The sequence below is a fragment of the Leptodactylus fuscus genome, chromosome 1 (genome assembly GCF_031893055.1).
Source record: "Leptodactylus fuscus isolate aLepFus1 chromosome 1, aLepFus1.hap2, whole genome shotgun sequence".
Taxonomy (NCBI): Eukaryota; Metazoa; Chordata; class Amphibia; order Anura; family Leptodactylidae; genus Leptodactylus; species Leptodactylus fuscus.
This window is the reverse complement of record NC_134265.1, coordinates 76,261,620-76,279,494: the sequence shown is the minus strand read 5'-3', so window position 1 is coordinate 76,279,494 and position 17,875 is coordinate 76,261,620. Positions and strand designations below refer to the sequence as shown.

General features: G+C 41.1%; 1 protein-coding gene across 1 annotated transcript; it reads right to left on the bottom strand.

The window, feature by feature from the left end:
• Positions 1–536: 536 nt before the first annotated feature.
• Positions 537–15,616, bottom strand: ARL14EPL (ARF like GTPase 14 effector protein like). Its single transcript, XM_075272266.1, has 5 exons — positions 15,498–15,616; positions 14,898–14,926; positions 3,613–3,714; positions 1,838–1,971; positions 537–843 (listed from the first exon to the last, which is right to left on the bottom strand). The coding sequence occupies exons 3-5, from the start codon at positions 3,706–3,708 to the stop codon at positions 618–620; spliced, it is 456 nt and encodes a 151-aa protein (XP_075128367.1). The 5' UTR covers positions 3,709–3,714; positions 14,898–14,926; positions 15,498–15,616; the 3' UTR covers positions 537–617.
• Positions 15,617–17,875: the final 2,259 nt, after the last annotated feature.

Genomic DNA, 17,875 nt, shown 5'->3' with positions numbered 1-17,875 from the left:
CATTGTTTTTTTGATCTGGATTGTTCTTGGCTATAGTGAGGGTCATAGCAGCTTTTAAAGGAGCTCTCTCATTGGGAAAAGTCATTTTGAACTAAGCACATACTTGCACAGCCTTTAAAAGGCTTTTCCGCACATACCTTTTGTATGTAAATCGCCTCAGTAGTTTTTGAATGAGACTGTTTTTATTCATATGCTAATTAGCCTCCAGTGTGCACTCCGGAAGTGTCTGTGTGCACCCTTTGCTATTCTCTGCTATGTGTGTGAGAGCAGAGAGGCTGCTGTTGCTGATGACTCATCACTCTGTTCTCACACACATAGAGAATAGCAGACGGTGCTCACCGACACTTCTGGAGTGCACATTGGAGGCTAATTAGCATATGAATAAAAACGGTCTCATTCAAAAACCACTGAGGTGATTTACATACAAAAGGTAGGTGTGGAATAGCCTTTCTAAAGGCTGTGCAAGTATGTACTTAGTTAAAAATTACTTTTCCCAATGATAGAGCCCCTTTAAGTTCCTTCTGATTTAACCTAATCATCTATGCATATCTGAATATCAACACAAATATGTAAATTCATCATATAGCAAAACAGTTGTAAGGAAATTTTTCACCATATTAGTTAGGAACATAAAACGGCAGCTTGTTAATGATGTCACCAGTCTCCGTCTGTATTCTGTCATAGACCCACTTCCTGTTGCAGCGACACTCTGGTCCACATTTTTTGGAGCTGCATTTAGTGCATGGATAGAAACACCCTTGGCAGCTCTCCTCCAGACAGTCACACAGGTCCCGGTTATTACACAAGAGTTTACCTTGCTTGTCATATTTTTTAAGCGAAACCCTGAGAAAGACATAACATGTTAAATGATATAAGATGTCAGAGATTAGTCGATGTGCTACAGTATGGGCTAATGTTATTAAAGGGGATGTCCTAAGATTAATCACATAGCCACAGTAAAAGTGATTAGTGTCTGTTTGTGGGGTCCAGTTGCTAGAACCCAATTGGCAGTCCCATGTACTCTGAATGGAGTTGCAGTGGACATGCTCAGCTGTCAATCCATTTAAGCAGAGAACTTGGAACCTCAGTGATCAAGATTTCAGCAGTTTTTCCCCCACATATCAGACAGTTACCAGCTATTCTGTGTAATAATTCAATCTTAAAGGGGTTGTGCCATTAATGGGAGTCTGTCACCTGACTGAAGCATATAAAACCAGAACCACAGTTTGATAGGTCAGACTTACGCCTGGTTCACATCTGCGTTTGGTAATCCGTTCGGGAAGTCTGCATGGGGACTCCCCCAAACGGAATACCAAACGCATTGAAAAGCGGTGAGCAGTGAAACCAAATGGACACCATAGACTATAATGGGGTCTGTGTGCTTTCCGCACGCTGCCCTCACGGGTCATGTGGACTTGAAAGTAGATCATAAAGTACTTTTCTGTCCGCATGTTCCGTGGAAAGCACACAAGCCCCATTATAGTCTATGGTTTCATTGCTGACAAATTAATGTAACTTGCAGCCAAACCAGACACTTCTTTGCTGACAGCTATTTCGGGGTGATTTTCCTTCATCAGTGCAGAGCAGAGAACTGGTTTGGCTGGATTAGAGGCCTTTGTTGGAATGTGAGGATACTGTTTATTTACCTAAGGAATAACAGTACGCCCCATATGATAGCATATGTATGTATGTTCTACACTATATTGTACACATGTCCTCTTTAATTATTTGGAGCATTTTTTTTTCTTTTTGTTGGACAGATTCAGCTCGGTGGGAATGTCATGTTTATTTTTTGTAAAATAATCCATTTACAGTATACAATATCTAGTGCCCTTACTTGTTGGTAGTGTAATATCCATTCATCTGAGACATATAGGCTTTCTTCTTTTGTTTTCGAGTTTCAGGATTAAAGTCTGCAACCTGAGGTCCTGGATTTTGAAAGGCTAAACATTTCAATTGTCTCTCAATTTGCTGTAAAAACAATAGCAATAGAGGTTATAAATGTGATCTGTGCCTAACACAGCCTGATCTCCACCATATATCTCCCCCAAGCCTTTCTTAGTACAGAGTTAATACTTAATCTGCTATATTTCTTTTATTTCTTTTTTTCTTTTTCCCTTGGATTGCTTACATGAGGACTCTAAGTCGGAGCTACAATTTATTACTATATTGCAGGATAATACATACTGTAACGGTCATACAGTTGTCATGTCTTTAAGTCAATCCATAAGGTTTGCTGAGCACAATTCTGGTGATGCTGACAGATCTAGAACAGCTGACAGCAAAGGTATAACTTGAAGCTCCTGGTCACCAATACTAAATCTATAATGGGGCTCCCACTTACCAGGTGCTAAGCCTCCAGGGTGCAGTAGCAATTGCTACCTCTTCCAACCTGTAACTACTATACCCTGGCTGTCAGGCAGGGTTTTACGCAGTGTTTTTCTCTATTACCATTTTCAGTGGTATGCAAGTAAGGCCTGGTTCACATCAGAGTTTGTATTCCGTCTGGGGGAGTCTGCATGGGGACCCCTCTGAACGGAATACAAACGCAATTGTAAGCGCTGTGCTGTAAATGCACATGGATCCCCATAGACTATAATGGGGTCTGTGTGCTTGCCGAGCGCTGCCCACACAAATCATGCGGACAGGAAAGTAGATTGGGAACTACTTTCCTGTCCGCACGATCCCTGCGGACATCTGCAAGTAAGCACACTGACCCCATTATAGTCTAAAGCAGGGGTGCTCACACTTTGTCAGCATGTGAGCTACTTTATAACATAACCAAGTCGAAAGATCTACTACCCACTTCTTGTGGGCGGGGGCGGGGCGTTCTGTGGGCGGGGGTGGGCATGTGGGCGGGGCCGGGGAGCGTGAGAGCAGGAGACAGCGACGTTCGACTCTCAGCCTGCACTGTGAACAAGCAGACACCGGGGATCCCTGGCTGCATCCCGCGATTGACCCATACATCCATTGCGATCAACCGGTAGATCGCGATCAACGTATTGGGCACCCCTGGTCTAAGGGGTTTGTGCACTTTTACAGCACAGCGCTTTGCACTTGCGTTTGTGATTCCATTCGGGGGGGGCCCCATGCAGACTCCCCCAGACGGAATCCAAACGCTGATGTGAACAGAGCATAAGGCCAGCTGTTCATGGAATTTTACAGTCTGGAAAATACAGTCCATTTATCGGGAATATTTTCTGCGTTCTGTCTGGACTCACAGTAAGTAGTCATATGTACCACAAAATGTTACCAATAAAAACTACAGCTCATCTCCATAGATCAAACACTCACACTGTTCTATATATGAAAATATAAAAAAGTTATATTAAAATAAACCCAGTGACTGAAGTTCTATTAAAGTGAAAAAGTCCCAACTCCAACTCTACAGCCCTGATAAATCCGGTGTATTTTAGACTGTCTAGTCTTTCCTGAAGTAAATACACAACGTTACATATACTGTAGTACAGAATATTGTTATTTTCTCACATTTGTAGCCATAGCAATGAGCTATGATGTAGTAAAAAAAAAAAAAAATGTTGAATATCGAGTTTTTGTGTGAATTCCAGAATGGATTGAGTAGAACAGAAAATTAGATTGTGAAAGCCATACCAACTGCTTCTGGGGTCTGGGATCTTCTTTTGCTACATCGGTCTCCATTCCTTCATGCCCTTCGCTGGTTTTTCCGCTGGCTGATTTTTCACTCATTATAAACTTTAGGAAGTTAAAAAGAAAACAAAACAATTTAGTTTTTATGATAGGAATTCAAAATGTATTCCATTTTGTTGTTATAAATAAAAATGTACACTACTATGATATACATTTATATAATTTTTAACAGGCAGAAATCATAATGCTGCCCTTCTGTATTTGCAAGGTGATGTAATATTAGACTGTAGACTTTGCCATCTGAAAACATCCCATCAAATCTATTGGGACTGTTAACACAGACACTTTGTGTGTTTCAATATCCCGGTGTGGATACATTATATGTAATTAAGCTGATTGCTTTAACCTTTAGTTCATACTATTTGTATGTGCATAAAGTCTATCTTTCGGTTATCATGTGAATTGTATTATGCTTTTTCTCCAGCAGATGTCACAACCGTGCTATAGTTGATTATTACCATAGCGGTATACAGATACACTTGTACAGAGAAACACCAGATGAAAGAATTATTTATCGGGAATCGTAATGTTGACTGTACTCAGTCTACAGTGCAGGCTTATCCTTGCTTACAATTGTCTCCATTTTCTAGAATTTACCTACTACTTTAGTTTTCAAGCCCAATGAGCAGGGATCACTTTCCTGCTGCACCCTGTATCTTTACTTTTGTCTCTTCATAAACATTGTAACATTATTTGGCAAATACATTGCATTCGTATAGTGCATGACGTTACTAATAAATCATTATATTTGGCTACATACTACAGATAATGGTGTATCAGGAGGTTTTCTTCCCAGTAAACACTTCCCTTTGGTTGATCTATAATCATTATGGGGCAAGAGAGGGAGACAAGCTGCTGCCAAACATCTCCGGCAGGGGTTTCTTTGTCAGGGAATCAGGAATATTGAAGTCCAAATTGCCAATATTTGTTTCTGTAAACAACTCATCTGTCTCCATACAGATTTGGTTATTAGCAGATACATATTTCGCTGTGTTAGATCAAAAGGGTTCTATCACCACACAACCTATTTTATGGAAACTTGATCTTGAAGTTTTGGAAGTTATAATTGATAAATAAATAAGTGAATCATGCTGATTTTTTTTTTTTTTTTATTTTTTTTTTACTGTACATAAATAATGAAAGTAAATATAGGAAGGGTTTTTTTAATCTAAATTGTTTATACTTTACTTAATATAAGCAATGACTTTTGAAGATAGAACCTTATTGTTTCAGAAAACATCAAATGTCATCACTTTTTCTGTGGAGATATAACCTTTTGGCTTTGCAATAAGATAATGAATGGGGAAAACTAGGCTCAGATAACCTTTAAACAAACAAAATTGAGTTGTAAAAGTGATTTACATTTTATTCTAATTATTAGAGATGAGCGATCAAATACTACGGCATTCAAAATATTCGTACTTGATCGAATACTACTAGCTATTCGCAGTAAATATTGGATTCAGAACCAGCGTTGATTGGCCGAATGCTATACAGTGTATAGCATTCGGCAAATCAATGCTGGTTCTGCAGCAGGCTTGTCCTTGCAAGTCAGAAGAGATGGCAGCTTGCTGTTATGAGGGAGCTGACTCTCTTTCTCATAGGAATGAAGTGACCAGCGTTGATTGGCCAGTGTACAGCATTCGGCCAGTCAACGCTGGTTCTGCCGGAGGCTCGTCTGTGAGGAGGCGGAGTCTAAGATCGGTCCACAGCAGTCTCCATTGTGGTCTGATCTTAGACTCCGCCTCCTCACAGACGAGCCTCCGACAGAACCAGCGTTGATTGGCCAAATGCTGTACACTGGCCAATCAACACTGGTCTATTCATTCCTATGAGAAAGTCAGCTCCCTCGTAACAGCAAGCTGCCAGCTCTCCCGACTAGCAAGGACGAGCCTGTTGCAGAACCAGCGTTGATTTGCTGCAGGTTCGTCCTTGCTAGTCAGGAGAGCTGGCAGCTTGCTGTTACGAGGGAGCTGACTTTTTATCAGCGAAACTGCAAGCGCTGTGCAGTTAAAGTGCACAGACCCCATAGACTATAATGGGATCCGTGCGCTTTAACTGCACAGCTCTCCTCCTAAACACTCTCCTCCTGCTATTCGTGGATTTGGTGACTCTCCTTTATTCGAATAGTGGTTTCCCCTGAAATTAGCATTTTTTCCCATAGACTATAATGAAATTTGATATTTGATCGAGTAGTCGAATATTGAGACCCTACTTGAAACGAATCTCGAATATTTCACTGTTCGCTCATCTCTACTAATTATATTTATTTGTTTTCACAAACAACAATGATAATTGGAATTAAATAGATAAGTATTAACAGGTGAGGCCTAGAACTTGTAAGTGTTAATATGAATAATAGAAGCTTTTTATGTGAAAAACATTGCTGTTATTAGTATTACATGTTTCTGCAGTTACTATTGCACAAGAAACTGGAAATTGTATAACAAATTATTTTATCTTCAATACAGTTTTGTAATAAACAATGTCAGCTGCTGGCATCCACATGAACATCAATTTGATGTCATTCTTTTTTGTATCTGGCACTACAATTGCGTTCATGACATTGGGGAGATCTATAAAACTGCAAAACAGCATATATCATATAATTACATGAAATGTTTCAAGCAGTGAGTAGGGTTGAGCGATCGGGATCGGAAAAGATCGGATTCCGATGGGAGATCAAGAAAATTTCACGATCGCAATCGGAATTCCGATCCCGATCACTTTTCTCAGACCTGTCTATGGATAGAGTGAATGAGCATTAGTATCCACCAGCACTCAGATCATTACGTGGACATGCACAGTGCTATACACTTTAAGGGGGAATTCACATGGAGTAAAGTGGAGAGCGATCTGGCACGTATACGGCGTGTCAGAGTTTGCGCGCTCAAAAATATCCCATTGATTTCAATGGGGGTTACGATCGTCCTATTCCTGTCCTACTTTGCAGCCCCTGCTTCCATGGCTCCTATTCATTTAATGAAAGGAGCCACGGAAGCACAGCCTGTGCACAGACGGCACATGGGGACATCCCTGTTTTTCCCGTGTGCAGCCCATGCTTTTAAATCGCGACAGACTGGTTGCAGCACGGTGGTCTGCAACCGGCGTAAGGCCCCTTGAAGACTACCATGGGCAAGATCAGTGTGCTATCCGTGTTTTTCAATGTGATAGCACACTGAACCCATTCATTTCTATGGGTACATGCTCTCAACCGTGATTTCCACTGCTCAGTGTTTGCAGAACTGACTCGTCCATAGAAGCCTATGGTAGACTAAAAACCTAGGATGGCACATGGATGTAGTCAGTGTGTTATCAGTGTGCCGCCTATTTTTGCGGACAAGCTGGGGATATCATTAGCTGTCTCCTGTGGGGGGGGGGGGTGGGGGGGGCGGTTTGGCGGATCCACAAACTAGGATCACACACTGATGGCACACTGCAGACATGCTGTCATTTTTTGCGGATTTACTTCACTGTTGTTGAAGAAACACTGAAGACGCTCTGTCCATCTGTCCACAAAATCTGAAGACTAATTACTAGTTTGCTGACCGCAAAATACACACAGTTGTCTACAACTAGTCTAAGGCTAGCTTCGCATCTGCGTTTGGGTTTCCGTTCGGGGGTCCTCTTGGGGACCCCCGAATGGAAATCTAATCTGCTTAAAAAAGTGGTTACCCACAGACCCCATAGACTTTAATGCGGTCCGTGTGGTTTCCTCCCGAAAATGCTGAAAAAAAGCGCTGCTGCATTTTTCAAGCTGAGAGGGGAATGGAATCTCCATATGTAGAGCCAACGCTGGTGTGAACCGTTGAGTTTTTGGAAATCTGTCAGTTTCTATATAGGTATAATTGTGGACATTGAAACTCCCCAATAAAAAGAGCCAAAAAATGAGCAATAGGACATGTTCAGTTTTATAAAATAAAATAAATCATGTTTGTATTTCATGTACGTATGACAGCCTCATGAGTGCCGTATGTACCCATTCATTTTAATGTTTTTATTCAGACTTCAGTGCCTTTTTTCAGGCTATAAGTCCAAAAAAAACAACATTAGTATGTCTTTTTTTTTTCACTGATGCATCACATCAATAAATGTCTTTGGGTCTGTGTAAAGAAAACAAATGAAATTCGTGTGACATCCATATTTCATGGACCCAGAGACATTAAAATATAGCAAAATTAAAATATAAAAATTGATTTGCAATCACAGACAAAATCATGGATTGCAGATGTGGACGTGTAAATGAGGCCTCAGCCTTACATATTTATAGTCCAATCACAACAATGTTATGTCTGCCAACTGCGATAAACAGACAATGAACAATGAAGTGTGTATGACACAGACATTGCAGCAGTTTTACTGAATCTCTGTACATAAGCAGTGTAATGTATTACCTGCTCAGTGAGTTTACGAGCGCTACATATCGTGTTTTTAATAGTTGTTTTAGCACTTCCATTCAGACACATCTAATGGTGAGGGAATGACAATCATATAACACAGACAACACAAATGACCCCAGAGAAATCTGGTAATTTTACACTCCAATTGGGAATAATGTATAATTATTACGTCCTTAAAATACTAAACATTAAGAACATCTGCTGATGAGTCAAAGCAAAAAAACAAACAAACCTGCATTCTGAATGGTTGCGTATACTTTAATATTTTATAAATCAGCAAATAATGTCTTTCAATCCCTATCCTACCCTTTTTCTTAAGAACATTGTTGACTCTTGAAGAAGTCATGTTGTATTCTGTCTTTCAAAAGTGAAATATTCATCACAGAGGAAATCAGCCTGTGATCTTCTGACATGTTAGATGCGTCTGAGAAGATCATAAAATCTGAGATCTTGGACCGCTAGTTTTTTCTCGAATGAAATTGATGTGTAAAGCACCCAGACTTCTTTAGCACTACTCATAGACTTCAGCTACTGGTCACTCTAAGCTATAGGACAATCATATCAATAGAAGTTTATAGGGAATGTCCACCATGAAAATACTATACAATCAACATCAAATTATAGAGCAAAAGTTGAGTAGACTTGTAACTTTTTTATTAAAATCTGGGGGGTTTTTTCTGTGTTTAGTGGGGTCTCCCTCAGTGATTGGCAGCCTTACCCTAATAAGCATACAGCGTACCCAAGTGAAAGGAGCTGAGCTGCAATACCAAGCACAGCCACTCTTGAAAGTATAATGTTGTGCTTGGTGATGTGGGAAAAGACCATAGTGCACTTCCGAACACTATGGTCTCTTCAAACAGTTGAAGAGTCAGTGCGGGTCCAGTTGTTAAACCCTGCCAATTTTCACTTTATTACCTATCCTAAACCCCTTCAATATCTGATTGTATGTAAATATCTTATTATTAGAACTACATTTTGCAATGCTGCATGTGTCACATCCCTGAAATGTGTACTGTCTATACTACAGTAGCCTTCACTTCATATTGTATTCTTATTCTGATAACCAGTTAGAAAATCAGATGAATCGATTATTTATTTTCATCACTGTTGTACCTATTACATGTTGTAAAAAGCCTTCTCTGTGGAGTCCCATCTAAAGGTCCTATTGGATGAGAATGAGTGCTGACAATTGGCGCTCATTTGTATCACTCTATTACACATTATATTAGAGATGAGAGAACAGTAAAATGTAAAAACGATATTTGATATTCGTTTCGAGTAGCCCCTCAATATTTGACTACTCGAATCGAATATCAAACCCTATTATAGTCTATGGGGGGGGAAAATGCTCGTTTCAGGGGTAGGCAACGTTCAATCAAATTACACTTACCAAGTCCACGAGTGAGGGTTGGGCTGGATCCTCCGTGCAGTCTTCTCCGTGCAGCGTCCCCGCGGCATCTTCTGGCTCTTCTTTCACTCTGCCAGGCATCGGGCCTGGGCAGAGCCGACTGTGCATGCCCGCACTACAAGAAAATGTAGTGCGGGCATGCGCAGTCAGCTCTGCCCGGGCCCGATGCCTGGCAGAGTGAATTCAGAGCCGGAAGACGGCGCGGGGAAGCTGCACGGAGAAGACTTCTAAAGGTAGGAGAAGAACCAGCGTTGATTGGACGACTGTATAGCATTCGGCCAATCAATGCTGGTTCTGCATCGAACTTTTACATTCGAATAGCGAGTGGTACTCGATCGAGTACGAGTATTTCAAATACCGTAGTATTCGATCGAATACCTACTCGATCGAATACTACTCGCTCATCTCTAATTATTATGGATTATTGTCAGCACATCCCTATTCACACTGGGCAATGAGATGCCAATAAACTGTATCTTTTATACTACATAAAAGATGTAAGGAACTGTTGGTAAACTGATCGGCAGCACCATTAGTCCGGTAAGAGAACGCACGTGTAAATGTGTACATTTTTATTCTTACAATGGAATCCTTTGTTGATGGATTCCACAGTTTAGCATTATGTGTTTAAACCCGGAGTCAATGACTCATATCTAGCCATAAATTCGTGCCTAGTTGACCCACATGAATGAGTGAATTCCAGATGGCTAAAGTTGAACCCAAACAAAACTGAAGTTCTCACGGTTGGAGGTCAACGTTTAATGACAAAAGGGCAATCTGTATATTCAACACCCCTATCCCTAAAAACCACAACCCTTCAAAGCTCAAAAACTATGTGCAAAACTTGGGTGTAGTTATTGATGGCGAACTGTCTCTCAGGGTCCAGGTACTCCCCATTATCAAATCTTCTTCCACATGAGGAACATTGCAAAAATCAAACACCTTATTCCAACAGAAGATCTCTTCACGGTGGTCCGTGCCTTCACAACATCAACTCTGAATTAATCTAATGCCCTATACTCATATCTTCCATATAAAGAAATACATCAGCCTGAGCTAGTCTAAAATGCTGCAGCGAGGTTAATAACTAGACAACCCGACATGCTCTCATAACCTCCATCCTCCCCTCACTGAAGTGGCTGCCTGTAAAATGCAGAATAACTTTTAGGCCGGTACCCACGTGGTGGAAACACAGCGTTTTACAGTCACTGTGTAGTGGATGGGATTCTACATGTAGCAGACACATTGTGACTTCACAGCATGTCAATTATACCTACAGAAACATCAGCAATTTCCTTATAGGTATAATTGAAGCAGAAAGTCCACAGAGGAAACCTCTGCAAACTTTCTGTGAAATGCAATGTGGGAAAAACTTCAATATGTTGCTGCCGCGGTTTTCCTTAGCCTTAAAATTGACTTAAAGGGGCTCTATCAGCAAAATGATGCTGTATGAGGCCCACATATGTGTGAATAGCCTTTAAAAAGGCCATTCAGGCACCGCTAATCTTCCCCCTCCCATTTTAAAATAAAACTATAAAAACATATATGTAAATCATACTTTAGCGTGCACGCTGGGCGGTCGTGCACGACCCGATGTCATCTTCTGGCACGCCTTCCTCTTCTTTTTTCTTCTTTCAGCGATGCCCTCCAATCCTGGCTCTTCCCTGGCTTCATTTCATCTTCTTCCAGCGGTTCAAATCCGATTGGATCAAATCCGGCATGTGCGCATTGCCATTGAGAAAATGGCGCCAGTGCGTGTGCAGTAGCTCCGGAGGGAGCGCTGCTGCGCACACAGGCTGGATTTGAACCAATCGGATTTGCACCGCCGGACGAAGACGACGATGAAGCCAGGGAAGAGCCAGGACTGGAGGTCGTCGCCTAAAGAAGAAGAAAGAAGAGGTAGGTGTGCCAGAAGATGACATTGGACCATGGTTCACCGGCCAGTGTGCACGCTAAGGTATGATTTACATACCGTGTTTCCCCGAAAATAAGACAGTGTCTTATATTAAATTGTTGCCCTAAATATAGGACCTGTCTTATTTTCGGGGGATGTCTTATTACAACCGGCAGTCATGCCGGCACTTCCTTAGTGGAGCGTCAGCATGACTGCCGGTTGTAGGTAGTGTAGGGGAGGGGAGGGGGAGAAGGTATCATACTTACCTTTCCCATCTTCCTAGCAGCACTGGTGCTGCTGTTCGTCCTGGCCGTGGTGGGCAGGGCTTAGCAGAGCTTTCGTGGGCGGGGCTTAGCGATCCCCACTTCACTGACACAGCAGCTGTGCTCTGTGCTCCGTGTGCACAGGAAAACCGGCTGCTGTCTCTTCTGTATGCCGGCTGCTGCCTCTGGGATGAGCTGGGAGAGCTCATCCTACAGCAGCACGGACAGCAAAGGCAGTTGGCAGTCGGCAGCCGGCTTTGCTGTGCACACAGAGCCTTTTTAAAGGCTATTCATGCATATGTGGGGCTCATACAGCATGATTTTGCTGATAGAGCCCCTTTAATGACTTTCATATTTATAAACAGCTTAAAAGAATGTCTTAAATCCCATAATCTTTGCCAACCTCTCATATCAAAAAGACACAAATAAACTGTCCATCCCCAGGATCCACTTTAACCCCTTCCTGACATCTGTCGTAATTGTACAGCGGATGTCGGGTATTTAAATATGGCAGTCGCTAAGGAGCTCAGGTGCCAACCTAGACACCCAGGTCTCTGCTGTACTATACATCCAGAGACCAAATCTAATGCTCGTGATCTTTGCCCATTATGGCAAGGATCATTGACACCCAGAACAAGATTTGGGCTTGGTGATACACTGCCATGATAGCTAGGTGCCGATTGAAAGCTTCCAGGCTTGCCTGCCATTCATTTGTATAGCAAGCTGCTTTATGCAGCCTGTCATACAAATGCCCGTATTTTGCAAAGAATTGCAATGCATTAGCATTGTATTGCATTGCATTAGTGATCAGACCACCTGGGGTTCAAGACTCCTAGGGGGTCTAATAAATAAAGTATAAAAAAAAAATATAAAAAAAAAATAAATAGAATTAAAAGCTCAAATTACTTCCCTTTCTCTAGAATACATATATAAGTAAAAAAAAATTACTGTGAAACACATACACATTAGGTATCTCTGTATCCGAAAATGCCAGGTCTACAAAATTATAGAAATAATATTTACCATAAGGTGAATGCTGTAGCAAGAAAACAAATCAAAAGTGTCAAACCACCGTTTTTTCGTAGTTTTGCCTCTGATAAAAATTTGAATAAAAAGTTATTAAAGCCATAGATATTCCCCAAAATTGCCAAGCTAAAAAGTGCCAACACTTAAACCATTTCCTCATGAATATAAAGACCACATACAAAGCAAACACCTAAACATACCATAGAAATAGTGGTCAAAAATGAATCCAATACAATAGCTATAAAATATATAAATTTTATTGAAATAAATACTAAAAATTCATTTCAGCAGGGCAGATGGAAATAGCAATTTGAACAATACAGACAAGGAAACAACAACATAATAGTAAAGTGTATGTACTAAATAGTAAATCTTTCAAAGTATACAAGATAAATGTACAGACACAAATATATATAACTACACACCAGGTATCATGGCATATGAGTATATCAAGAGATGATAAGGTAGTTGTATGTCAGGGGGTATGGTAAACAGTGAAGGTAGCCTTTCTAACAATATATATGTGCAATTTTGAACCAGAAAAGATTCTTTTGTACCACAAAATATGTGCTGGACAGAGGCACTAAATATATGATGTAGATAACCCACTGACAATAGTATCCAGGCTAATATGGACTAACAACCAACCAACCAATACGAGTGTCATACATATCCCACAACAATATCACATCCCACTATAAGTAATCACAGCCAGGAATTAGGGACAAGTGATATACCTGTGGCCATGGTGTATAGGAAGCAAGATGCAGATCGCAACAAACTGTGCCCAGGACGCCTCTACGCGTTTCGCCTATTCAGGCTTCCTCAGGAGGCATAAAAAGTGCACCTAAGTGCACCTAGAGATAAAAAGTGCACCTGGCTCTGCAAAAAAAGATGCCCTATACATCCCCCATGCACAGAAATATAAAAAAAAAAGTTACTGGTGTCAGAGTATGGCGACTGTTAGAAAAAAAAATTGTTATAAAGTTTTAAATTTTTGTTAAGGGGTTAAAATATAAATAAAACAAAATCAATTTGGTATCCCTGGAATCATACTGAGACATAGAATAGGTCATAGCACATTACCTGAATGGATCAGAGAGATCTCATCCTTGAACAACTGTAACTCAGGACGTCTGGAATTTTATGACAAATAACACCCTCACTATACACTGGATATTGTAAAATACTGTTTAGATACTCGCTGGACTGGGCTAAAATACATAAATAGAACTAGAACGCCAGGTGTGTTATATAAAGCTGCAATGATATGCCCAACATTTCCTACGCATCTATATGCTAATAGGTATTTTCTGTAAACTTCCCTATGTTTCAACTACCTTACTGTGCAAAACCAGAGACTGAGTGTCAGCAGATATCCACTCATCTACCAAGAAATGCAAAATATATGTCTCTTTCATTGAATATAAACATCTGTCACTGTTTACTAAGTGCAAGGAAATAGGAGGGATGGTACAGTATTTTCTGAGTATCTGGAGATTTGTAGGCAGAGAATACCTTTCATGGAGCAGTACACAACTAGCAGCTCATATTCTTTGTCCATAACGTTTGAAATTATTCAAAAGGCTTATGTTTTCACATATTTATGTCAAATGATTATTGATTCTAAAATGACATTGAACATCATCTCTACATCATATCATATCTGTGAGTGATCTGCCTAGCTCAGCTGCAGCAACCAGGCGCTCACAGATGTCACAACTCCAGGACTTTTTCACCCCAGGTCAAGCAGAATCCTACGGCCTCTCTAATGTCTGCTCTAATACTGCTGGACCAATCTGCAATACCAGTGGTCAGTCTGGCTGCATAGTGATCTGTTGCAGCCTCCATACTGCGTTACTAGATTCCAGCTCTGCTGCATCAAGTGACCTGTTTAGACTCAAATCTATTATGTTAGTGGCCAACTCTACTGCATCCTCTGACCTGTTCGGACGCTACTCTTGTATACCTGTGGCCAACTCTGCTGCATCTAGTGATCTGTTTAAACTCTACTCTGCCATACCATTTGGCCAGCACTGCTGAGTCTGGTGACCTATTACAGATTCCACCTTGCTACATCTCTATGTCAATATCTTTGTATACAAATCTATCATCAAGAGGTCAAGAGGACTCTCTATTGTCTATGCTATTGCAATTCCTATGCACATAACAGAAAGTAACTTGTTATAAATATTATATTTTTCACAATGGATGGGAAGGAGTGGTGTGCGACATACCTGTGGATTCTGTTTGCTTCCTCTCTCACCTGTGAAGTAACAATAGAGACTTAGAGCCTTGCAGGGTGGAGAGGGTGGTGCCAGTGTTTATTGAGGATGGCTCTCTAGGGTATACCTGCATTTATTGCCAGATGGCTCCAACAGTCAATACCCAACCCCTCTGGGTAACCTTGTGTAATTCATGATGCCTGCTATTGATCCTAATAGACGTTAGTTATCCATCTGACCATTGTCTGATCCGAGGAAAGCTGAAGACTGGAGGTGATCTATATATAATACTATTGCTATGACAGATCAATCGCTTCTAAGGTTTTATTTCTGTATCCTTTACAAGCAGGCTAGAGCAGATAGTAACCTGCAGACAGCAGAGGTTTCTTATAGGGAGGCTGAGCTCTATGTTTTTAGGGGTCATCTGCACCATGGTGTTAGTGTGAATGACAAAAACTTTTTTTTTTTGCAAAGCTATTTGTGTATATTGTAGCTCATCCTATCTTGTCCACACCACACTGGATATCCACCAACGTATTTTGAAGATAGTGTTATGGAAAGTGCAATAAGGAAAGCCCCACATTATCTGCCTTTCAATATAAACTCACTTACAGATGAATGTAGCGTCTTTCTTCTGCTCTACACCCGTCCTCTTGATGTTTGCTACTAAACAGGACACGCATGTGTAGTAACAGGCATGGCCTGTATAGTTCAGCGCAGTTTCTTCCTCCACTCTCTGTACATGTGTGTAAATACTACTCTGTACTGTCAGTAATACCATGGGGGTGCTGGGATCAGTAGTGTGGATTGTGCAGTTGCCTGCTGCAGTGTGCTAGATCTGTGCCTGCCCCTCCCGGCTCTTATCTGTCCTCAATGTGCACATGTTCATAGAGATAAAAAGTTCCAAAAAACGTCTTGTGTCTCTTACACACATACATACACACATGCATAAAGAAAAGGGAGCATCATCTTTGAAGTGCCAGGTTTTCTGTGAATGTTGACCCAGAGGCAGTAGAATCTTACCCGAGCACCTGTCCATAGGGAACCCCGCTACCATTGTAAGAAAACATACCACTCACAAGTATCCAATCCCTGGCGGACAAGGAGTGCTGTATTAGAGGGAGCCCACTATGTGCTTAAACCAGTCAGTGCTGACTACATACTTGTCAAGTGTCCCGAAACATCCAGGAAGCTCCTGGAAAAAGTGGGGACCTCCTGGCATCCAGGTGGGCGAATCATCCAGGCCCTCTGGGATGCTCCTGAATCAGCCGCTCATATTATACATGACATAGGCACTTTATGAACACTTGACTTCACCTTCCTTCCTGAGAAAGGGGGTGTTTTTTTAAGAATGTAATTGTGGACGCAGTTGGGCCCCCTTTTCAATGGGAGCTTTGGAGATAGCTGAGTACTGTACTTCAGCTATTTCCAGTACTCCCATTAAAAATTAATAGACTGGAGGTGCATGTGCGTCCACTGCTACATTGTCAATTGGAAAGAAAAAACACCCCCAATTCTCAGGCTGGTGGGGGTCTCAGTGGTCAGACCCGACTGATCAGGAATTTATCCTGTGAATTCAATGAGAGCTGAGCTGCAGTGACAGCGTTCACCCACTATACAGGGACCAGAGCCAACAGCTCCTGGCTCCATTGTAATCCCCACTGATGAGATATTTATGGCCTATCCTAAGAATAAGGCATACATTATAAAATTCTGGCCAAGCCCTTTAAGTTTACAGAGTTCTGAATGCAGAATTGTATACATAGTTACTGTTCAATATAGATTATATCTATAAAATGGTTTTCAAAAGTGGCCATACATTTACAGGTTTATTTTATGTCCATGGGTGTGTGGGTAATACAGTATTATGAAGCTCTTTCTTTTTTGACAAGCCGAGGGCATTAATGTCACATAAAATTGTAATCGTCTGTAGAATAATAGTATAATAAAAAGACCTGCTGCAAGAATGCAAAGCGGTAGAAAGCGGTAGTAAACGTTAGATTTCCTTCCAGAATGAATCTATTTAAAGTTATATGGAATTCACCCATGGGAAAGCATCGAACTGCTGGCAGCTGGAAACCTGCTTAAAAAATCAACTTTGAGAAAATACTTTGACCTCTTAGATGAGATGTCACATTGTGAAAACATCTTTGTTGTTCCAGAATAACCTTCAGCCTCATTCACATGGATCAGCCTTTTCGCAAATACGCCATTAAATCATTGAATACAATGTACGGCAAACTAGGCAGCACTTTTTCTGTCACAACTCTGCATGGTTAACATCATTAGGTTTATGGGTCATTTCCCTTGCATCCATAAAGTGAATATCTTTTTAGTTTTTCATGTTCTTTCGGACTTCTGCATAAAAGAAGAAGCAATTATCTCGTTGGTTTATAGGAAAATGTTCTCTCTATGTAAGTGAAGGTGTGAAAAATAATGTTTGTAATTGGGATATGCTTAATAGTGTTTGTAACAGACTTTTTCTGACTAATGTGGCATTTATAGTGATAATATAAAATGTGCTTTGTATGGGGTGCGTATGAGTACTGCCGGAATTCATTATAATGATAGATAAAGATCCTAAATGGATATCAGCAAACCAGTTCAGACTGAACCAGATTTGTCCCAAAGTTTCCAAATATTTCAGGTTCAACCCGAATCTGAAACTTTGGGGTTGTTCACCCATGAATTGGAAGACAAATTATTATATTTAAGGGTCTCTTCAAATCACAGAGTATAATACACAGTCCAGTCACATTAATGTGACCACCTATCAAAATCCAGAATAACCACCTTTAGCAGAGCGGACCGCTGCGTGACGTGCAGGAAGAGAGGGGATGTTGTGGTGATGATCACTGGGATGTTGAGCCATGCCGTGGCTAGCTGCGCTAGGTTACGCGGTTGAGCGTCCGTGGTGCGAACAACCCGATCGAGATGATCCGACAGATTCTTGATTGGGTTCAAGTCCGGGGAATTTGCTGGTCAAGGGA